General features: G+C 39.2%; 4 protein-coding genes across 5 annotated transcripts; 2 read left to right on the top strand and 2 right to left on the bottom strand.

Moving 5' to 3' along the window:
• Positions 1–1361: 1361 nt before the first annotated feature.
• si:dkey-31c13.1 (uncharacterized) lies at positions 1362–6269 on the bottom strand. Of its 2 annotated transcripts, none has more exons than XM_070550382.1 (5): positions 6143–6269; positions 2646–2830; positions 2456–2563; positions 2181–2322; positions 1362–2111 (listed from the first exon to the last, which is right to left on the bottom strand). In XM_070550382.1, the coding sequence occupies exons 2-5, from the start codon at positions 2811–2813 to the stop codon at positions 1807–1809; spliced, it is 723 nt and encodes a 240-aa protein (XP_070406483.1). In that variant the 5' UTR covers positions 2814–2830; positions 6143–6269; the 3' UTR covers positions 1362–1806. The 2 variants fall into 2 exon arrangements, with proteins under 2 accessions (XP_070406483.1, XP_015819969.1); XM_015964483.3 differs by lacking the exon at positions 6143–6269 and adding an exon at positions 3154–3413.
• On the top strand, positions 4183–5184 carry ch25hl1.2 (cholesterol 25-hydroxylase like 1, tandem duplicate 2). Its single transcript, XM_015964116.3, has one exon. The coding sequence runs from the start codon at positions 4273–4275 to the stop codon at positions 5182–5184; it is 912 nt and encodes a 303-aa protein (XP_015819602.1). The 5' UTR covers positions 4183–4272.
• A 632-nt stretch (positions 6270–6901) lies between the features above and the next one.
• tspan3a (tetraspanin 3a) lies at positions 6902–12325 on the top strand. The gene is made up of 7 exons (XM_015964482.3): positions 6902–7101; positions 8079–8270; positions 8455–8529; positions 8829–8930; positions 9010–9162; positions 9242–9325; positions 11639–12325. The coding sequence occupies exons 1-7, from the start codon at positions 7039–7041 to the stop codon at positions 11729–11731; spliced, it is 762 nt and encodes a 253-aa protein (XP_015819968.1). The 5' UTR covers positions 6902–7038; the 3' UTR covers positions 11732–12325.
• A 1408-nt stretch (positions 12326–13733) lies between these two features.
• Positions 13734–22292, bottom strand: pstpip1a (proline-serine-threonine phosphatase interacting protein 1a). The gene is made up of 15 exons (XM_015964480.3): positions 22152–22292; positions 21391–21491; positions 21243–21317; positions 21093–21127; positions 20888–20994; positions 20724–20786; positions 20329–20433; positions 17043–17088; positions 16743–16822; positions 16253–16351; positions 16075–16171; positions 15876–15960; positions 15720–15796; positions 14213–14310; positions 13734–14115 (listed from the first exon to the last, which is right to left on the bottom strand). Exons 1-15 carry the CDS (start codon positions 22179–22181, stop codon positions 13984–13986), a joined length of 1230 nt encoding a protein of 409 aa, XP_015819966.1. The 5' UTR covers positions 22182–22292; the 3' UTR covers positions 13734–13983.
• Positions 22293–22369: the final 77 nt, after the last annotated feature.

Below are 22369 nucleotides of genomic sequence, written 5' to 3'. Positions count from 1 at the left end.
CAATACCATTGTAGATAAAAATAACCAACGATAAATATCAATGACAGGCAAAATATTCTTTAAACCGCAGTTTTTCCACATGTACATTTAATAGGTGTGGTGAAATATAAAACCTTTTGAAACCCACATGTTACTGAGTTACAGTTGATTATTATTATTTTCAACTCTGATTTGCCCATCTAATGCCTTGATCAGCTTTTAAACAATATTATGTAAGTTTGTAAGTTTATTTGTAAAGCCAACTGGGGCACTTTTGTTGTTGCAGGACCTTAAATCATTTGCTGATCCAGCTGAAAACAAGCAGAGTCTGACATAGGAAAGAGGCTGAACTCGTTGGGATTTAAGATGCTGAGTTTGCTGTGGCAGCGTTTTTATCAAAGCTCCCTTGTGGAAAACAAACCCGAGGTGATGTGAGCGTAAGATTACAACAATGAGAGCACTTCAGAAGTCTTCCAGTCAAGTCACAGGGTCTGGTTACAGCAGATGAGCTCGCATTACATTATTTTAATAAAGAAACTTATTCCTATTGTGTTTATATTATTGAAATACTTCACATTTTTGAATATACACATTAAATATTTTTGTAAAAGAGCTTTTTTTCACTGAATTTAATCACTTTAAATTATTTAAAAATATTTTCTCACAAATAGCTCTACTGTGAAGACGATTTGGCGCCACCTGGTGGCAGCAGAACGTGTTCCTATTGCACCGCAGATTAAATCTGAAGGTTTGACTCTGTATATCACATTCACTTAATGTTTTCAGTCAGTATCTGGAAAATAAACTTGAGTAAAGAACTTTCAGACTTTAGCTAAAAGTCAGTCATCCTATGAATCCCAAACAAAAATTGGGTGATGTTATAAATATTGAAACAGTCACTGATCGTATAAACTATAATAATTGTCTTCGTTGTTTATCTTTTCACAATCTAAGGCAGGTAAAAACATTTTTTACGCAAAGAAGTTTAGAAATCAGAGATCGTTAAATTCTGTCTGGGCCGCCTGAACACGGACTCCTGCTAATAGATGTCTAACGGCGGCCGGTGAGTCCCAGGCGTACTTTGTAAACAACATAATGGAGGTTTGATTCGAAAACCTACTGGGGCGTTTTTCTTGCTGTAGAGCCTTCACTGATCCATTTGGAAGTAATGGAATGACCTCTTTTGTTCGATGGTTGTCTGATCAATATTTCAAATACAAAATTAATAAAAATAAACATTTATTTAAAACATACAGAAAAAAGGAAAGGTGCTAACAATAGATGTTACAATCATTTTGTGCAGTTTTGTCATTTCAGTGAATTTTTATTCTCAACCGTCCGAAAAAAGGAGTTGAAAAAGAAAAAATCAGCACAAGTTGTGAAGATTAAATGCCTTTTTACTAATAATTTGATTATTAAATTACATTTTTAGAACACTTTTTGCATTTCAGATTGCAAATATAACTATTTTCACAGTAAAATGTTTTGAAAATGACCAACTGAAATAATTTATGACAAATAAACAACAGCTTCAATAATCTTTATCTAATTTATTTCAACATATTAAACTAAACTATAACTGTAATGTTATTTTACAGTAATGACATTTAGATTAGATAATAGATTCTCTTGTACTGAACACTTATTAAAATAAGTGAATGTGAGTGATGATGCATGTAAAGAATGTAAGGCAGTATTTTGAAAAGATTAGGGTTTCTTTTCCATTTGAATGTTTACCATGTAGGAAATAATTGTTTGAATTAAATTAGCAAACCAAACAAAAACAACCTGTAAAGACTAAGTGGGAGGCTCCTGCCTATTCTCTGCCTAAGCATCCAGGCAGTCGGTGTGTTTTGGTTGTCCTAAACACCTCTGAGACAGCAGAGATGGATTGGCTGCTGAGACTCGGAGTCTCTTTGCTTGGAGCTGTCCTTCCACAGAGCTGCTCAGAGCAGCCACATCTTTCAGCAGAGTGTTTAAAACTTGAGAAACATCCTCGAGCGTGTGCAGGTCCTCAACAGTATGTAGGCTGTGCATGAGCTGTTTGGTGAGTTTGAAACATTTCTTCTTCAGATCTGACTTTCTCCTTCGTTTCCGCAGAGGTAAAGAGGATTCTGAGCTCACCTTGGTCTCTGAAGAAAGGAGGAAGGAGTTATTATCCTTCCAGTGAAAGGTTAAGCAGATGCTTTCTGTTGTCATACCGTTCATCCCGTTTGCATGCCCCGCATGCTCACTGGAATGTATGACAGCGTAAAGTGTTTCCCAGACGACTGGATCTCTCTCCAAGGCGATCCTCAGCATCTTGGAAGCTTTCTTCTTAGCCCTCTCTGTGTTGTCATCCATCTGGCACATGGGTTTGATGAATGAAAGAGAAACAACCAAATTTAGTGGGTTTTTTTTTAAGCAGCATCACTGATGATAGCGACGTGTTTTAGTGACAGTAACATTTTGAAGAAGAGATATTTGTCTCACCAACCTTGAATTTTGGGAATACAGCGAGCTTGCTGATAGATACAGCTGCAGGACATCCAACCTTTTTGCTTGCTCTACGACATTTTAGGCCACCAAAGTTCTGATCCTCCAGCTGTTCGACGCGAGGTGGAATGGTGTTAAATTCAAACTATTGCTTAGTTTTTGTTTGCATTGGTGTTCACTAGTAAACTCACCTTTTTTTTAACCTTTTCTTCAAAATATTTCCTCTTCTGAGCTACTGCCAGATCCTTCCCTTGGTGGCAGACAAGCCTTTTGGATCCCACAAACATAAATGGGATTCCAGTGAATTTGATGGCCGGCATCCCAGAACCGCCGGCCCATTGCCAATGAACCCGGTTCATCGGTAAGGGCTGCCAATCTGTGAAGCACAATCATCATTCTAATTACTTTACTGATTTTTTAGATTAATATAAAATATCAGTTAAACAAAAACACGGAGTACACAAACTAAGCAGTAATTTTACAAGTTTTCCTAAAAGAAATCAAAAGTTTTTACAACCTAATAAGATTATTTTACGAATCTAAACCATTTTTATGATCAGAGGGAAATGATGCATTTAGTGAACCACACTCAACATGGATTTCGAAGTTAATTCTATGACAAAATTTTACAAAGTACTAATAAAACTGTCCACTCGTCTATCAATAACAGACTAAGGTGTTTGTCTTTTATTACTTTACCTTTGTCGTTATAATGTCGGTCCACTGAGAAAGTGATAAACTTGGTCAGAGACTCATCCTCCAAGCTTCTAATTAAAGCCTCGACTTCCGCTGAGCTTTGAAGTTGGCTCAGATTTTCCATTTCAATATTTTTACGCTAGATAATAAATACAGCGGGTCCACTGAGGTTACTCAGACCATAAACTAAAGAGCTGCCGTCCCGCTGATCCAATCTACTGGCAAACAAAATACCGGATCTGTGGAGGAACAAAACAAAGGAGCGATCCGGAAACCGGAAGTGAGTATACTTCATTTGTTTGTCGCCCTCTAGCGGATGGACGGAGCCAGCAGCTTTTGTAAACAAGAGGACGATCTTCGTTTTCATACGTTTAAATAAAAAATTTTTTTTAATGTAGTTAGGCTCGTAACTCCAACTGTATTGTATATCTTTTCTTCAAAAACTTCACATTTTACTCTTCTTAAAATATTAAGACTGTTGAATTTTAATCATTTTTACGATTTTCAGTTTTTTTAGTTAGGCAGTGTCAGAATAATTGTCAGCACTGTTTAATTTAGAACTACTAAAATTTTTATTGTTTACGAGGTCTTATTAATTTGAAATACCTATTTAAAATCAAGGAAAAAACTCGGACTCATGAGGTTAAATAAGGATGCTTTTTTTCTGAGTTCGGATAGTTTTTAATTCTTCATCTTAATTGTTGAGAATTGTTAAAGTAAGTAGCTCACTGGAAATAAATGCTAATAAATGGTAAAACAATAATAAAAATAAATATAAGTACCGTGTTATACTGAAACCAATACATAATTAACAATGGCATATTTTTTTCTGTTATTCTAAATCAAGTGCAAGTTGATGTACTAGCTTGGGCAAAAAAGCTAATTTTGATTTGCTGAAAAACCTTTTGTTCCACTAATCATCTTTATTCAGTTTAAATGGGCATAAAGTAAAAAAAAATTCCCTTGCACAAAGACACTCTGGCATTGATCACCACAATGAAGAATTCATCATGTGGAGAGGGCGCTTTAAGTTACCAGATAATTGGGGTGTATGAATTATTTGTTCCATCGGTCGTTACTTGATGCCACGCTGGGAAAAAAGCACAAGCAGACACTCACAGAATGAATGGTTCACCAAAGCTGCTCCGTCTGATTGATGCATCGCAGTCCTCAAATAGTGCCTCGGATTTTTGTGAAAGAATGGAGCTTGCACATGACATTGCACCTATCTGGACAAATTATTTGGGCAAAGACTCTGTGCTGCAACCTCTCTGGGACAGCTTGAGGCTAAACTACAAAGACTATGTAAGATCTCCACTTTTCCCCATTGCAGTGACGGTCTCTTCCTATTTCATCTTCTGTGTCCCTTTTCTTGTTTGTGATCTCATGGGGGATAGGTGGCCAGGGGTCCAACAATTCAAGATCCAGCCAAGCTATCGGCCATCAGCCTCTAACTTGCTGCATTGTGCAGGAGTCACTTTGTACAACCATGTGTTTCTTGTGCTCCCAGCATCAGTAGCCCAGTGGCTATGGAGGCCACCTGTGGACCTACCAGACCAGGCTCCCACTCTGCTGGAGCTGATTGTTGGGGTAACAGGAAACATCCTACTTTTTGACTTCCAGTACTTCATTTGGCATCTGCTCCATCACAAGATCCGCTGGCTGTACGTCACCTTCCACGCCATCCACCACAAGTACCACTCTCCCTTTGCTCTTGCCACCCAGTGTCTGGGTGGCTGGGAACTGGTCACAGTGGGGTTTTGGACAACCATGAATCCCCTGATCCTCAGATCACATTTACTCACCACATGGGCTTTCATGGTCATTCATGTGTACGTTTCAGTGGAGGATCACTGTGGCTATGACTTTCCCTGGTCCACATCACGTCTAATACCGTTTGGCATCTATGGAGGACCCAGTAAACACGATGTGCACCACCAGAAACCCAACTCCAACTTTGCACCTCACTTCAGTCACTGGGACAAAATATTTGGCACACATGCTGAATTTAGCTTCTGCAAAACAAATAACTAAAGTGTGTTTGACAGCAGCTCCATAATGTGTTTAACTTACTGACTGTGCTTGAGATTTCTCTTAACTAAATGGAGGCAGGCAACACTAAAGATTTGTAACTCTGTTCTATAAGACTTTGTGAAACATGTTAAATTTGTCAAATTAGCTTGACAATAAATCTTAATTTTAAATGTTGTCATAAGCATTCTAATCAGTGAAGCAGTATTTTGGGATGTTTTACTTACCTTACTCTTAATTTAATCCTGACCTTTTGTACATTATACGGTTGTTCAAGTATTTTAGAATACGCTCAAAACTAATTTTATAACAACAGGAAGCAATTGCCTTTAATATAATTGACAATGTGCTGAGATCACAAACAAGTTTATTTACTCTAGATTTGTTTAATTGCTCTTATGGTCCATCCTAAACCTTACATTTAATTTTTCTACACATTTCCTTATATTGATATTTATTTAGCCTATAACTGATTTGTATATTTTGAGGTTTTGTAACCTGAACAGTAATCTGAGACCAAGATGGCAGTGTTTTATGTATGAATGGGGCAAAATAAATATTTATTTGGCCACTAGATACCATTAAAGCATTGTTTTTTTCCCACTTTATGATGATGATGATGTTGATTATTATTATTAATGATGATTATTAATAATGATATAATAAATATAATTTTTTATTATGTAATAATTGTGTGTGTGTGTGTGTGTGTGTGTGTGTGTGTGTGTGTGTGTGTGTGTGCGCGCGCGCCTGCTCTGTCTTTTCTAATCCCCCATGAGTCATATATACTGAGCCAGGTTGTTAAAGGTTTCTTCCTGTTAAAAGGAAGTTTTCCTCCCCGCTGTTGCTACATGCTTGCTTAGTATCCCTACAACCTGGATAAGCAGAGGAAGACAAACGAATAAATAAAATAAATGCAGCTTGTACAGTAATAGTGGGTTTTGAGCACCAGAAAACTTACAATTCAGTCATTGAAGACGTTATCATTTCAGTATTTATACTTGCTTCTGGGGTGTAATACTCCTTAATTCCAATAGAGAACAGCAGGACACTTGGTAACCGAACAGAACCGGAGTTGCTGTGAGTGTTGCTCTGATGGGGTATGTAGCAGTCCCAGGATTGAAGGAAGGGAAAAGCGATGAGAAAGCCTCGACTGGTGCAGAGATTTTATTTCTGTTCATCTGAAATTACTTCTGTTGATGAGGTCCACCATCAGACCGTGAAAACTGTACAAACGGTTAAATGAACAGTGGTTACAGCGACCCAAAAACAAAACAAAAAATAAAATACAACACATACATCTTAATCGCCGGAGCAGTAAATCATATACCTCGCTCCGCTTTCCCAAGGGCTGCAAATATCAGATCCTGGAATGCTGTGTCACACAACACAGAATCTCCGGGCTGGGCACATACATACATCAGTGCACAGTCAAAGTAAACTCAATATTAATGTCCAAACATTTCTTAAACATGTACTTCCATTTTGATGGTTTGTTTGAGGCAAAGTTCCATCTCCTAGCTCAGCCAGGGCGTGTTTCCTTGCAGAAAGTTTTTCTTTGCCAACACAGCTGTGTTTCATTATGAACTAATGAGCAACTTCTGGTTTCACACAGGATCAGTCAGCTACTGATTAGACAACAGTGCCCCCGGCTGGAAATTCTTCAAAGTGTTTGAAATAAACAAACAACTTACAGCTACAGGGTAACTTATCTCGCCATAGCACCAGTGGTGTAGGTGGCGCTGTGCGGTCGGTCGCCTGAGCAGCTGTTGTGATATGGAGCGTGACCAGTGCAGTTGGCATGTCTAAGTGCTCGTTCTTTAGCAACAGGAACAGCATTCAAATTTCGCTTTGAAGATGGGGCATTGTGGCATTACGTCCTCGAAAACGGTCCTCGTCTTTTTGAACCTGATATTTTGGGTAAGTTTGTGTTTACTTTTGATGTTTTTCTAGTGCGTCACTCAGCGTAGCAACTAGCCGACAGCAGGCGGCTGCTAAACTTAGCATCAGCGACTCTTGTTTTAGCCGGACAGATTATTGTGAGGGACAGCAGAGCACGATTAGGGGAAGTTGTTAAAAATGCTGTGTAGCTGCAGTCACAAATAAGTGTTTTTATAGTTCATCTGTTCGACCACTGTTTTTAAAGTGGTTAGAGTAGACCGGAGTAGAAAATGAATAATACAGCAACGTGTGCACGGTGTGGCCTAAATAGCCGAGCTCGGTTTGTTTACAGTTAGTAAAGGTGATGCACAAAATCAACAAAGCATCATTTACGTTACTCAAGGGTGTGTACACACTCAATTATAACAAACAAAAAAACTTAACAAAGTTAAAAAAAAAAACTTTCAAAACGCATTTAATATTGTTTTCTGTCATAATGTTGCAAAATTATTATTAGGAGAACCTTTAAGTTTCAATTAAGTTTGTGTTAGTTTTCTTTTAATTTTGTAACACTAACTTTTGCCAATAGGTGACCAAAATCGTATCTGTTAAAATTTTTTAACATATATGAACAAGAAAACACTTCATTTTCCGGTCTCCAGCAGACTAACTGGTCAGAGAACCCGTAAACAAATGCATGAAAAGTTTCAAAAAGGAAATTTTATACCCTATGTGAAGTTTTCTATTTGTTAAAAGAGGTTAAGGTTTGCATTAATGTTTCTGTATGAGACAGCTTGCAGTCACTCTGGAAAAAATTCATGCAAAAAGCCCTAGAATGTAGAAATAGTAGTTTCCTGACTTGTTATGGTGCATAATACACCAAATAAAAAACTCAGTTAATATGTCTTCCTCTTATTTATTAAGCAATAGAAACCTGCATAATTGTGAAAAAGAAGTAACACATTTTACAATGCTGCTGCTGGGGAAAAAAACTGCTTTTTTTTTGCAACCAACAGGCTGCTGCTGGTGTCCTGTGCTACGTTGGAGCTTATGTCTTCATTACCTACGATGATTACGACCACTTCTTTGAAGACGTGTACACCCTCGTCCCAGCTGTGATCATCATAGCAGTTGGAGCTCTCCTTTTCATCCTTGGACTGGTTGGATGCTGTGCTACAGTGCGGGAGAGCTACTGTGGACTCACGACGGTCAGCAAAAGAACACTAGGATGGAAAATAATGCATCAGTTTGTCAAATTTTAGTTAGAATCATTTTACTGTTCACATTTGATCATCACAAAAATTCAAGGAAGGTGTGAATAATAGATCTGAAGGAGGTAACTTGAACGGGCCAAAGTGTTTGAGATCTTAAATCTTGAAATTCAATCCGCAGTTTGTCGTCATTCTTCTGCTGGTTTTCATGACCGAAGTGGCGGTGGTGGTTCTTGGATATATTTACAGAGCAAAGGTGAGAAAGTGATATATGTAAGGCGGTGTGTTATTTTTTTCCTTTTGTTTACCTTGTGACAGAACTGATCTTTATGATAACAGCAAGTATGGATATTTTGACAGCTGCAATAATTCCGTGGCAGGTATGTTTATTTGCATTGAGATAGGAAGATTGTTGTGTTTTATCACAAAAAAGAAATTTTATGTGAACTGATGGCTTCTTGTATATTTTTACACCTTTGTTTGCTGTCAGGGTGGAAAAATGTCATCTGAAGCGGTGGCAGCAATATTTGCTCTCGATTTGTTTGACTGTTGCAGGTTGAAGATGATGTTAATAGTTCCATCATGAAAGTTTACCACGAGTACAACGGCACAAACAGCAATGCCCAGAGCCGCGCCATCGACTACGTTCAGAGACAGGTGACCACAATAATCCTCTTTTCTTTGTGTTTGCTGTCAGTTTTAACATTTTCTGTTGTTTCTATTTTCTTTTTTTTAGCTTCAGTGCTGTGGGATGCACAATTATTCAGACTGGCAGCACACCCACTGGTATGAAGAAACTAAAAACAACAGCGTTCCCATCAGCTGTTGCAAATCCAACACTGAAAGCTGCACAGGGTCCCTCACTCATCCTGAAGACCTGTATCAGGAAGTAAAATGTTTATTTTTCTTCCTTTAAGAATAGACATCTCAAAGTTTCATGCCTTCTAATGTTTTTGGTGTGTTTTTAGGGTTGCGAAGCTCTTGTTGTAAAGAAATTAAAGGAGATCATGATGTACGTCATCTGGACAGCTCTGATATTTGCTGCCATCCAGGTATTTTATTCCTATCATAACAGCATTTCAGAGCTTACAAAGCGAGGATATTGTTTATATCAGATGACAGACTTACAGAATTTTTTTATGTATCATTTATTCACTCAGAAGTACCCAGTTAACCACATTTAAATAGATTAAAAGTGTGGAACACTTGTTAATCAATACATTTGCAGTGGTCTCTAGTAGGAATAAATGCCTTGTAAGTCGCACTCTGGGGGGAAAAAAGTGCAGCGGTTTCAGGAACTAGCCAACTGCCATATCAAATTAATAATTCTGTCATATCAAATAAAGTAGGTTAAGATTTAACACAAAGAGAGTGTTTTATTTTAAAAATGCCGTATTGACCCGAATATAGGATGACCCCGATTATAAGACAACCCCCCTTTCTATGACAAATCTTCGAGAAAAGACACAAAAAAAATCACTTTTTAAATGAACAGTTTTTATTGAAAATTTGAGAACAAATATTGAGCAAAAATACTGTTTTAATGCAAACTATCAGAACTTTGCTGACATGTGAAATCAAAAATCAAATGAGGCTTTTATTCAGGCGCCCTCGCTGTACTCACTCACTCTCATTCTCACTCATGCTGCTGCGGTCCCAGTGTACCATCAGATTGCTACACCTGCAGACTCCTCCCAGAATGTCATCCTCACTGCCATCCAGTGCATCCATGCATGTAATGTTTGACGCCTCTGCTGAATTGACCACTGTCATCTTAAAATTCGCATAACTCTGCGTGTTGCCCCACTTTCGGTACTCTGCTCCGGCCCTCTCCTCTCCGTTCTTTTTCTCCTGTTGAGAACACATAGCATGGCGCCCTCTGCTGTTATGGGCCCACATTTTTAAATGATTTTCAATGAAAAAACCTCGTCTTATATTCTGGTCAATACGGTATTAGTTTCTTGAGTTCTCAGTCAGCAATCTTTTTATTTTATAATAAAATGCATTATATGCTAATGTTTATTTTATTTGTGTCCAGAGAGAAACGGAGACAAAGACGCGTCGCTTGCACACACACACACACACACACACACACACACACACACACACACTTACACACACACACACACACACACCTTAATGGTTGTTTCACATTTCTTTTCCATCATGGTGGTGAAATGGGATCGGCCCGGTAGGTAGTTGTGGTATCTTAGGTTTAGCTGCTTGATCCTCTTTTTGAAACCTTGATCGCTCAGCATGGATCGTGACCAACATGCTCACAATGGCCTTGGTTAGGACGTCAGCTTGCTGAGGCATGCACGTAACAAACTCATCCATTGAAAGGAGCACTTTTATAACACTGTAACGTAGCAGGAAGACCTAAATCATTAGCGTTTGTAATTACAGCAAAAATACGTGACATACAAACGTGTTCTAAAGGTAATAAAATCTCCACTGCTACTGGTGTTGCTACAGCTATGTTAGCAGCTAACAAGAGGTAAACTTACCGAGGCGACTCTGTTCTCTGCCATGACGTGCTTCCTTTTAAGGTGCTCGTGCATCACCGATGTGCTCCCGTGAAAGGAGAGTTTCACTTTGCAGAGTTTGTATCTACGGGCCTTTCTTTTGTCTTTGTATAATGCTCCCAAACTTTTGAGCTATGTTGCTGACTTGCCGTGTTTTCTTTCTCCGGTGATGAAGGCTGATCTAGATGGCCTCTACTGCGTATTCGCCTCGGAGCTAAAGCGGCGGCTGAGCAGAGAGACAGGAAGCAACTGCCGAACGTGCTGCAGCAGGCCACATAAAACAAATGTTTATAACGACGTATTGACTATTAAATTAAAAGTCGGCTTATATTATTTGTCAACGTCGTCGTGACGAGTCAACTAATCGTGACAGCCCTAATCTAGATGGGTGAGTCTATGAATGTTCAGTGACGGTGTGACGTAGATCTGTCAGGCTTTTCAAATCCAGGAGCTTCATCGTCTATTTTCTATCAGAATCTGATGCAGGAGACAGGTGTAGGAGACTATTTTCATGTTCAGCCTGCATGAGTGACCGTTCATTATTAGAATTAGTAATTAAATGTTTTCTCAGTGTTCCACACCTTTAATCTTTTTTGTTTTTTAAACAAATATCTGTTTGAAACAGTTCATTTAGGGAATTTTGATTGCAGTCCACTATTTTACCATTAGAGGTTCCTACAAACTCTTCGCTGAACCTTTTAAAGTTTGATCGATCAGGAATTTGTGTTTTATTTATTACTGAGGTCATAAAAGATGCATACATCTAATCTAAGAAGCCCCGATAATTACTGAGGAGTTTTAAGTGATGTGTAAATCTAAAATTGCATTTTTCTCCTCCAGATTTTGGGAATACTTTGTGCGTGTGTTGTGCTGTGCCGCAGAAGCAGAGATCCTGCTTACGAGCTTCTCATTACTGGCGGCACCCCTGCGTAAAAGAAAACCTCATCCTCCAAGATTTTGTGCAATTGTTCAGAGCATGAAGAAACCAGTCTCATCTGATGGGCTCAGCACACTAATCACAGTAAACATGTTTATTTAAAAAAACATTCTGCTCTACGGTTCTGAAATGTAATTCTCACCATATTCAAACTTTATTTATATAAACTGATTAATTTCCTCACAGTAGTCGTCATCAGGATGTTTATGAACCATTTGTTTTATTTAAAATCTGTGAAGTACTTGAATTGGAAAGTGATATAACCTCTGCTACAATTATTTAGATATAGCTGCTGTTCTGGTGGCAGAAGTCTCGGTCTATCACACAGCATTATTTAAGTGTGCATGTGCAAACTGAACTGGGCTTGGCTCATTTGTTGTTTAGTTTTGGATGGAAACAGTCACTGATAAGTTAGAAGTTGTTATCTATTATCTCAGAAGACTTTTATTATTATCTTGCTGCTTTTTTGTTTCCATCTCAAAAGTCTACTGAGTTAATTATTGGAATGTGGTTTGTGTAAATGTAGCAGAAGTAATACTTGAGAATTGAAATATAAAGTGTCTGAAATAAAGGTTGGGAATAAAGATTAACACCTGTTTTCTGGTTGATTTGATTGCTTGTGTGACAGTTTTTTTTTATTTCTCACTTAAGAGAAAGGAAATGATCTCTGTCTGGCCCCAAAACAAGTTCTTATCTGAATCTGGTGCCCTTGAGCCTGTGAGGGTGAAGTGATTACTCCCCCTCAGAAGAAATGTGGAATGCTGCAGTCGCCATGGCAACTCTGTCTCCCTATCCCAGCCTGGTCGGGACTGCGACTGGTGAAGGCTGTTGAATCTTTTCCAGGAGTCACTGTGCTTTCTAAACCCGACTACCTCCCTCCCCTGTCCAAACGGAGGTGACGAGCGCTGCTTATCGTGGCTGCATGCACTGATGTGTGGAGTCCCCAGTCCCACCTCCCCACCCAGTGGAGACATGTGTGATGTCTGAAGTCTTGCATTTCTGTCTGAGGTGTTTTTTTGCATAGCAAAGCTGCCATCCCTGTGGAGGGTAACTCTGAAGTGCCTTTTTTCCTCCACCTGACTCAATCAGGGGCGACAGTGGCACAGAAGTTAAGCGCTCGCCCAGTAATCGGAAGGTTGCAGGTTTGAGCCCTGTTCAGTCTGTTGCTGTCGTCGTGTCCTTGGGCAAGACACTTAACCCACGTTGCCTGCTGGTAGTGGTCGGAGGGACCGGTGGCGCCAGTGCTCGGCAGCCTCGCCTCTGTCAGTGCGCCCCAGGGCAGCTGTGGCTACGTTGTAGCTCATCCCCACTAGTGTGTGAATGTGTGTGTGAGGGGGTGAATGGCTGTGTTGTAAAGTGCCTTGAGGGGTTCCAGGACTCTAGAAGGCACTTTATCAAATACAGGCCATTTTAAATCTTCATATATAAACCCTCTGGTCTCTGTTAAGGTAGCGCGACTCGGGTTGCGAATGACCACAGTCACCAATTCTTGTCATGTGTCATGCCTATGTATGTATGTGTGTCTGATCTCAGAATTGTGTGTACTGAAACACTAATTTCCCTCTGGGATTAATAAAGTATCTTTGAATTGAATTATCAGGTCAGATTATTTAAATGTCAAAAAAAAAAAGTCCATGCAATGTTTGTGAGCTGGAACTCGCTCTAAACCCATATGTATATTTGATTTCTTGGCAACCTTTGTGAACGTTTGACAGGAAATGACCAGTGTGGTTATAGTGTAGCACCCAATGCCATTCGCCCCCCTGCAGGGTAACCAGACACCAAATTCAACCATGCATCAGCTGCATGACCTAAGAATAAGGTCTGATGCATTCTTCTTATATTCCACTTTCTAAATATCTTTTGCTGCAGCAGACCAGTCATAATAATAAATAATCAAACTTTTCTTTTGCATACTAATAAGAATTTTTCATTCTGTACAAAGTTGTAAAACCACTTCATAAGCATTTCAGAAAACAAACAGTAGCACAACTTATCTGCAAATTATGTTGAGTTTTTTAATACAAACCATAAAATATACAAAATAAAGCTTAAATACATTTTAGTGCAATAATCGTGTTCAGGAGGTTAATAAATCTTCTAGAAGTTTGAGGAATGTTGATAAATGGAATATTGCCATATCCTCATCACAGGGGCTTCAGTTTATAAATGATTCCTAAATTGAGGTGACAAGATTTATATAACTTAAATGTGTGGAAATGGGAGTTATCCTTGCAAGAAGGCTAACTTATTCTTGGACGAGATAAGAACCAGGAACCAATCCAGAAATGCCGTTTCGTTCTACCATCCACCAGCCATCCTCGCCCTTTTCCTTAACAACCACAACATCACCAACACATATAGAGAGCTCATCTTCTCCCTAACCGGGGACACAAAACAGCCATGTCAATGACGTTTCTTACCAAACATGAAGCATGTTAGGTCTGAAAAGATCTAATCTGTGTGAAGAATCATACCTGAGCTATGTAGTCGTACAGGGCTTTGTACTCATCACTGCTGGCCTGGGTCACCTGTAGTCCAGGAATGGATGCGTAAACGCCTTCTGAGGTTTGTGCTGAGGACACAATTCGATATAGAACAATAGATCACACATCAGTCTTTTTGTGAAACAAGCATTTTTAGGCCCGAGCAGCGAAAGCGCTGCGAAGGTCTGTATTGTATCTGCTCTGTTTATTTTTCTTCCGCCAAGTAAACTGGCTTTGTGGAGGCCGTAACATAAGCGAAAACTCAGGAATTTTTGCACACCTGTCAGGCATGGTGTAAAATTTTGTATTTTAAAGGTCCCCCAAAAAATCGCAATAAAACTAGCTCCACAGCGCCCCCTAGAATGTGAAAAATACCCCCCTCCATAAAGCTTAGTTTATCGTACAGTTATGAAATTTTGTACATTTGTAGTACTCAGCAGTCCGCACAGAAAAGCCTCTTGCAACCATGGTCAACATCAAACAGGAAGTCGGCCATTTTGGTTTGAAGTGGTGATTTTGACCCCGTTTTGGCAGTTTCTAGAGTCCGCTTCTGATTGATTTACTTGATCATTTTTCGCACGATCGTCTCAAAAGTTGTGGGAAATTGCTCAGAAGGGATGGGCGATCAAATAGAAAAAATAAAACTGACTTTTCGTATATGCTGAGGGGTGTGGCCAGGCCTCGAATTTCGACTACTCGCCAAAAAAATATAAATGGCTATAACTTCATACTCGAATAGAGTAGAGTTACAAAAATTTCTGTGGTCTGCACTATATTTGAATTTAAATCTGCCATCGCTATCGGCTAAGAGGTACCCTATGATGTTAGCTGGTACCATATGATGTCATAATGCTGGTTTGAGCCTCTGTGTGTGTGTGTACATTTGTTAGCAGCACCTCCCTCTCGGTCTGCCAGGCAACTCCTCCATGTGGCACATTTTTCAAACAGGAAATGGGAGTGGAGTTAGACTCTGGTAGGGAGTGACTTGCTCTTTAATATCACTTGGCATCTAACTGACCTGGAACTTCTAATCATAAAGCCAATGTGTGTGTGTATGTAAGAGGAGGAAAAGTGCTATCCTGACAATATTTAAACACTAAAGAGTAAAAAAAAAAAGCAACAAATAGTCCAAGAAAACTTTGAAAGACACTAAAAGTTTAGAAACGATTGATTCAAGACTACTAACAAAAGATTCCAACAAAGTACTGTCTGGGACATTTGACTAGTACTTTGTCTACTCGCTAAATACTTTTTGACTAACACCATTTATAATGGTTTTCTGTTCAGGAGTTGTAAGCTAATCACAAAATATGTGAATGCAAATTTAAATCGTATTGAATATAAAAGTCTGTTAGCTCAGATTTGCATATTTATTATGAACTTCATCTTTTGGTTCTGTAACGTGATGTTGCTACACCTTTTTTTTGTCAGAGATTACAATCTTGTAGGTGTCTGGGTCCAAATCTGCAGTGTAACTTGAATAAATTTGGTACCTAACCTGCAGGTTGTGCAACAGGCTCATTGATGTTGAGTTTGGAGCCAAAGGTATTACTTCCTGTCAGGAGACTTGAAAACCTAATGGTTAAAACACATGATCAATGAGTGAAAAATGTAAAAACAAAAATCAAGTAAATTTTCTATAATGTTTGTGAACCTTTTCTTGACTCCTTCTATAAATCCAGCGCTGCCGTTTGAGTCTGCTGCATCGTTATCATAGTAATTCTGGTATTCAATTGGAGCTGTGAGGGGATAAAAAAAAAGTTATGCCTCCACAGCTGCGTGATAACAATTAAATTATCTCTCGACATGGAACATATTCAAATCACCAGAGGAAAGTTGCAGGTGATGCATACCTGGGGGGGTTGAACTAGTCTTCCTGCCCTCCACAAAGTGGTTGTTGTCTGTGATGATGTCACAGCTTTCAAGCGTTGTCCTCACGCTCTCGTAACACTGAGGGACCAGTTTGACCAGAGGAAATATGGCTGCTGATGACTGTTTCATTACATCTGTAGGAAAATGAGGCACGCCTACCTCGTCGTCTTTCACACACTGCATGGATAAGTGGTTGCAGTGCACCCACAACGCATTCCTAATGACGCTGATACGATCCACTTCTTGCTGCTGGAACATCTGCAGAACATTTCAGAGGGAAGAATGTAAAATCCTGCTGAAGACAAAGCAAATCTGAAACATGATGATGCCGTCAGCATAGTGCTCAACTTGCGTGCTTTAGTATTCATGATAACACCTGTCTGTCTTCCTTTCAGCTTTGTTCTGCTGTCTCATGTTCTGTGAAATGCCACAGACAGCTGACCTCACCGTGGAGGGCAGTTGGTTGTCTGCAGCAGATCTGTTGACGCTATCGCGTTGAGGAAGAATGTAATTCACAGAAAAGTCTTTGTTGAATTTAGTGGGGAAGTATCACCTGTCCTGGCTGACAGAGCTTATTTTCGCTCAGGGTTGAACTTTTCTCAAATTTTTTAAAAAGTTCATTTTATGCGAACGCCTCCTGTTCCCTTACCTCACATGCATCTATGTGTGTCAATTCCCACTCCTGACGAAGCGTGTCCAGCTGCTCGATGTTCGACTTGTACTGTTTATCTGAACAATGCAAAGACCAAATGCATCTATGTGAGGAAGGCACAACGACAAAGCTTTGTAATCTGGGTATCAAGCTATTTTTAAAGTAACCAAAAAGGAGAAGTTAATGTGGGCTCTATTAAAAAAAAGTTGATGTTTCTGGTAAGCCGCAGCAGCTTCCTAGAAAAGACTTTCAGCATGAATGCAGAGGGTCTCACTTCTTTGATGCATTTCTCCTTACCAGCCTCAACTGCAGCTTCTCTGCACTGCTTAGTTTTGTTGTTTATCTAAAAACACAACAGAGAAAAACAAAATGACACACAAAGTACATCTATGTTCACTAAAGTGCAACATAAGTCTTTGCCACTCTTCTTGTGCAGTTTTGATTCAGTGGAAATGAAAACTTTATTCACAGGAGTGTTTATTAATGCTCTGGTAGGACAAACAACAAAGTTGTTTTATTATACTTACTTATTTATGATTTTCCTTCTTATTTGAAAGCCTTGTTATTTCCTGTAATCCCTGAGCATCAAACTTAATCTAATGATCATCTGTCATCTGTTATTCCCCAGTATAAAAAATAAGTGGGGAGACTTGCCTTTTGTGTCAAAGCCCTCTGACTGGATTAACCCTCTCACTGCCCTAATGGGTGACCCCGCGAGGAAAGTTGACCATTGAGCAGGATTGATGGTTAATCTCTTGAGGTCCATGTGGCAGGGATGAGGTGGTGCTCACTCCTCACCCCTGCCACATGGACCCAAGGGATAAACCATCAACCCTGCTCAATGGTCAACTTTCCTCGCAGGGTCACCCATTAGGGCAGCGGGAGGGTTGTTACCTTCAATCTTGGGGTCCATTTATTCAATTCATCTATTTAGAAATTGTCTTTACGAGCATTTATTGCCTATTTGTGATTGTTTTGCTGTCACTGCCTAACTTAGACATGTCTGCATGTGTATACTGAGTTTACTTATATTATTATGCATTCTAAAGCTATTATTAAAGCTATTATTTTTGGTGAGCCACAGCTTAGCAGGACTTCGTGTGTGTGTGTGTGTGTGTGTGTGTGTGTGTGTGTTTTGTTTGATTTAGTGACTGTGTTGTGATTATGTAAATGACTCTGCTGTCTTATTTGCTATTTTGTTGTATGTTCTGAGGACCCGCTCAAAACTGAGATAACACATGTCAAGCGGTTTCTATCCTCATAAAGTATAAGTTAAATAAATAAATAATTATATCAGTAGAACTGTGTTGTGGATCTGTTACAAAATTTAATTAGCTTTTTAGATTAATCCTTACACATGCACTGTGTTAATATGCAAATATTCTCTCATCAGTTCTTCTCCCTTGCTTATGGAACACTTTGCAGTAAAAAAAACTAACAAACATTATTTGTATAGTTTCTATGCAATAAAGAGAAGTACATTTGAATTATTTAGTGAATAACTCTGCATCAAGACACAAAAATGCATAGAGGTTTAGATATTTCACCGTAACGGAAATTTGGAACCTTTGCTTTGATCTCTTTGGAAATTTCATTGGTCATTTTGGCTGTTTGTCGCTGCTTGGCAGTACAACAACCAGAGCAAGGCAATCATAGAAAGCAAAATGAGTTATTTTATTAAGAAGGTCAGCTAACACTTTACAATGAGTGTCCCTTTATTATCGTTATTAACTATTAAGTGTTCTTTGGACAACGGGCGGGGGGGGGGGGTGTTTGCTAAGTAATGCATTACATAATATGGTTAAGCAGTTGTTAATACTTTATTTAATAGTCTATTAATGCTTAATAATGCAGTAAGTAATGCTAATAAAGGGACCCTTATTAAAAAGTGTTACCAAAGGCCCTTTAAAATAGTCTTGGATGTGTAGTAAGGTACTTCCTTTGGTTTGGGTTTAATTTAGTCTTATTTGTATTGTTTATGTTCTATTTCATAGGGGCGTTGCCCTTTAAAGGGATATAATGTAAAGGTATCCAGAATGTTCCAAAATTACCCTTTACATGGTCAATGAAATGTCACTCAGACCCCCACCGCTCTCTGTGGCCAGAATACTGCACTTGCAACTTCAGAGTGCCAGTTCGGTCATTGTTGGACTTTGTAAAAGTGGATCTGACATGCCTGGTGCAGTGGCGCTGGAGTCTGTTTTAAGCACATTTCCTGCATGTTTTAGATCGTGAACACAGCTTTGTTTGATTTAGTGATGAACCGCTCCTGTAGAAACTAACGAAGGCCGACGCTGGTTTCACACTGGAAGCATCAGCGGCACAAAAAGGCAGCGGAACGGTTTACTCGCGAACTTCAAAGAGGTCCTTTTCACACCGAGTCTTGGCAGCGGCACAGCTTCCTCACTGTGCTCTTTGCTGGACTTGCAAGATCACACGATCCCTTGAGACTTCAGGTCATGGTTTGTTTATGCAATCCGCTATTAAACCAAAGAATGAAATCACATTTGATATCATTGTTTGATGTCATATATGATGCTGTTCCTCTCCACTGTCAGGATTAAAGCAATGAAAAACACACCGTTGCACTTGTGGAAAGATGCTGTGAGTAAATAAGCCGTTGGGTCACACGTAAGCTTCACATATATGAAAGAGCATCGCTGTAGTACTTTTATTTAGAAATTTACCGGTGATGATACACTAAAACCGTGTGTGACTTCCTGTCTAGCCCTATGTTAACTTTAGAAATTGACGCATTCTAGAAGCGACACGCAGCAAAAATAGAACCCGAGCCCGTCTTTAGTGAAGCGGCGTGCCACTTCTGGGACATGCCTGGAAATTGCCGCGTCGCTGCTGGTTTGAAACATTCCTATAATGGATTCAATTTGAAGCAGTGACGTTCCGCTGCCGTTCCGCCCTGCTGATGCTTTCAGTGTGAAACCGGGATGAGGAGACATTTCAGCAGTTAGATTAAGATGATATAAAGTTTCACTTTTTTTAACCTAACGGACACTAGAGGGTGCTAAAAGCAAGCCAAAACGGCATACTACTCCTTTAAGGGCCACATTTGAGTAATTCAGAGAAATTTCCTGAATGAGGCCTTTAAAGGGCTGCGTCTATACTCTTAGAATCTGGGGTTACAATGTGTAACCATGTTATTTGTTGTTTGGTTTCTTTAAGTGTGTATGTATTTCTGCCCATTTTATTTCTTATTGTCATGATGTAGGAAGGTGAGGATCCAAATCCAGATGAATACGCTTCTGAGAGGCCACCAAGACAGCAGAAACTCTTTTATTTCAGAGTCAGGTCAGGAGTAATAGGGAAACAGGGAAGCACAAGATCAAATGATGGGGCAGGGGAGCAGATTCTGACACATCATACATAATTTGGCAAATCATTAACTGCTGCAAAGTTTGATGAATCAAACTGACTGGCTTTTTAGTTAATTTGACCCAAATTATTAACTATTTTATGTGCTAGAAAAAATGCTCAATTGATGCTAAAAATAAAGCAGCTAAAAAGTTTGAACGCTAGAGACATAATCCCCTTCATCTTGTAAAAGAAAATAAAGCAGCTTGTTTACCTTCTCGATCTGTTTGGGAGTCGCTGTGGGAGCGCTGCCCAGCCGTTCAGCCGTTTGCTCTGCCTCATCCGCCTCCTTGCAGCGTTGCTCATAAGATTTTTTTGACTGTTGATGCAGGAAACAGAGACCCAATGAAACTCTGACGCAAGAATCTATGTTCATTAGTAGTTCACTCTGAACCCTCAACAGGAAGCAGAGGTATTTAGTCAAAAAAGAAGACATGGTGCATGTTGCAAAAAAATATCACACACCTCCTTCCTCTCAACATAAACTGAAGTTTTTAAAAAGTAAAAAAAAAATGAGTCTATTTAATGTTCTTGTATGTGTAAGGTGTAAAAATCACAGGATCTGATTCTTAGATGTAGGATAGAACACCAATCACTAAGAGACCCTACCTCAATAGTTTTCTTGTAGAGAGAAACCTTCATCTTTTGAGCCTTCTCCATGCTGATTTCAAACTGGGTGACAAGACTTTTATGTTAGAAAGAAGAAATTCTTTACTTTGCGTTTCCTTGTTCTTTTACCCACAACAAAAATGGGAGGAGGGGGGAGTCGACACCTTTTTTCTCTGTTCTTTCTGTCTCTCTCTGAATTCCTCCATTCTCTTCACCTCGTCCTTTAGGAGACCAGAAAGCTGGATGTGCAAGTTCCCTACATTTTCCATTTCTGCAAAGAAAACAAAACATTATATATTAAAAAAAATTAAATACAAAAGCAGAACAGAACAGAGAAACAAGTCATGCTGGGTAATGTGGTATGATTACGTGTTTTCATGTCATCAAATGAAGTCCTCAAAGTGCTGCAGAAAGGAAGAAGAAAATAACTGCACACTCTACTTGATGCATAAACACATAACATAACATCAGACCATAAATTATGAGCATTTGGGCACGAATGAACCCTTTGGCACGCACCAAATCTCAACCAGACCACCAGCTTTTCGGGCGATTGAAACCAGTTCTTTTCCATATTTCTCCTCTGCTGAAGCTCTATGAAAACATCAACAAACACACACTTTTTAAATATTAGTTTCTAAATACAGACACAACTAACTCAACTTACCTCATTTTCAACAACTCCTCCGTGTCTTTACACGTCCGCCGACCATCATTGAGTCTCTGAATAATGGCCTCGTAACCATCACAGCTGATAAAGTCTTTTCCCTGCAGAAAAAGTGAGGTATATCTTTTTCTTTGCAGTTTAAAACACACAGTTAATGAATAATTTTAATAATAAACTCTGAAGGCGGTGATTATCAATCATTAGCTGGTGAGCATTATTCTTCTTTCCTCATGTAGGGAGCATGCCATATTTAGTAAAACAGAAACTGTTGCATTGTTGGAAAAAGCAGTGGCAGAGGTGTTAAAACTCCTCACATCTGTAAAACCGATGACTGTCTGAGAATCAAGAGCACAAAAATCTCAAAGAGTTGCCAGATTAACAGGAAATTATCTAAAAAAAGGACTTTATGTGAATATACACTCAAGGGTAGGATCGCAGCATGCTACACTATAAAAAAAGCTTTGTTACTTTTACCCATCTTTCTTCTAAAAATCAGACACGATCAAGTGATTAAGAACAGTAACAGTACAGATTAATGACTTTTCATGCAATAAAAGCTAACAGAAATCTCCAGAGGACGTCTAAAACATAAAGCCAGACTCAAAATGACTTGTGATCCAAAATGCTCATACAACAAAACAAAAAAGCATCAATAAATTTGACATCTAAGTGATGAGGTTCACAGTTCAGAAGAGATCATTGTTCCTTTTAGAACATAAAATATAATCTAAAAATGAATCAGCAAATTTCAGCCAACTCACCCAAAACGAGTCTTTAAATTGTAAAGCCATCTTGGTAGTGTTTGGTAACGTTTCCAGTTAGCGAGTCACGCTGTTGTGCCACTTGGCGGTCTGCTTCGATGCAACTGCAGCACATCAGGACACACTCAGGAAACAAACCCTCATGCAGCAACTCTCACTCGCAGTGTCATTTCATTTAAATCAGGAAGAGGTGACACAATCGAGCTCACAACAGCAAC

This window comes from Nothobranchius furzeri, chromosome 4 (assembly GCF_043380555.1).
Source record: "Nothobranchius furzeri strain GRZ-AD chromosome 4, NfurGRZ-RIMD1, whole genome shotgun sequence".
Classification (NCBI taxonomy): domain Eukaryota; kingdom Metazoa; phylum Chordata; class Actinopteri; order Cyprinodontiformes; family Nothobranchiidae; genus Nothobranchius; species Nothobranchius furzeri.
This window is presented reverse-complemented; position numbering and strand designations above follow the sequence as displayed.

Bases quoted from the DNA above. Each gene is read 5' to 3' on its own strand.
- si:dkey-31c13.1 (XM_015964483.3), bottom strand. From the start codon at position 3,274: ATGGAAAATCTGAGCCAACTTCAAAGCTCAGCGGAAGTCGAGGCTTTA. The intron at 2,831-3,153 runs GTAAAGTAATAA...TGTGCTTCACAG, and splicing joins CCGACATTATAACGACAAAG to ATTGGCAGCCCTTACCGATG. The intron at 2,112-2,180 runs GTATGACAACAG...TCCTTTCTTCAG, and splicing joins GCATGCAAACGGGATGAACG to AGACCAAGGTGAGCTCAGAA.
- ch25hl1.2 (XM_015964116.3), top strand. From the start codon at position 4,273: ATGAATGGTTCACCAAAGCTGCTCCGTCTGATTGATGCATCGCAGTCC.
- tspan3a (XM_015964482.3), top strand. From the start codon at position 7,039: ATGGGGCATTGTGGCATTACGTCCTCGAAAACGGTCCTCGTCTTTTTG. The intron at 8,271-8,454 runs GTCAGCAAAAGA...TTCAATCCGCAG, and splicing joins GCTACTGTGGACTCACGACG to TTTGTCGTCATTCTTCTGCT. The intron at 8,530-8,828 runs GTGAGAAAGTGA...TGACTGTTGCAG, and splicing joins GATATATTTACAGAGCAAAG to GTTGAAGATGATGTTAATAG.
- pstpip1a (XM_015964480.3), bottom strand. From the start codon at position 22,181: ATGGCTTTACAATTTAAAGACTCGTTTTGG. The intron at 21,492-22,151 runs GTGAGTTGGCTG...CTTTTTCTGCAG, and splicing joins AATTTAAAGACTCGTTTTGG to GGAAAAGACTTTATCAGCTG. The intron at 15,961-16,074 runs GTATGCATCACC...ATCCCCTCACAG, and splicing joins GACTAGTTCAACCCCCCCAG to CTCCAATTGAATACCAGAAT.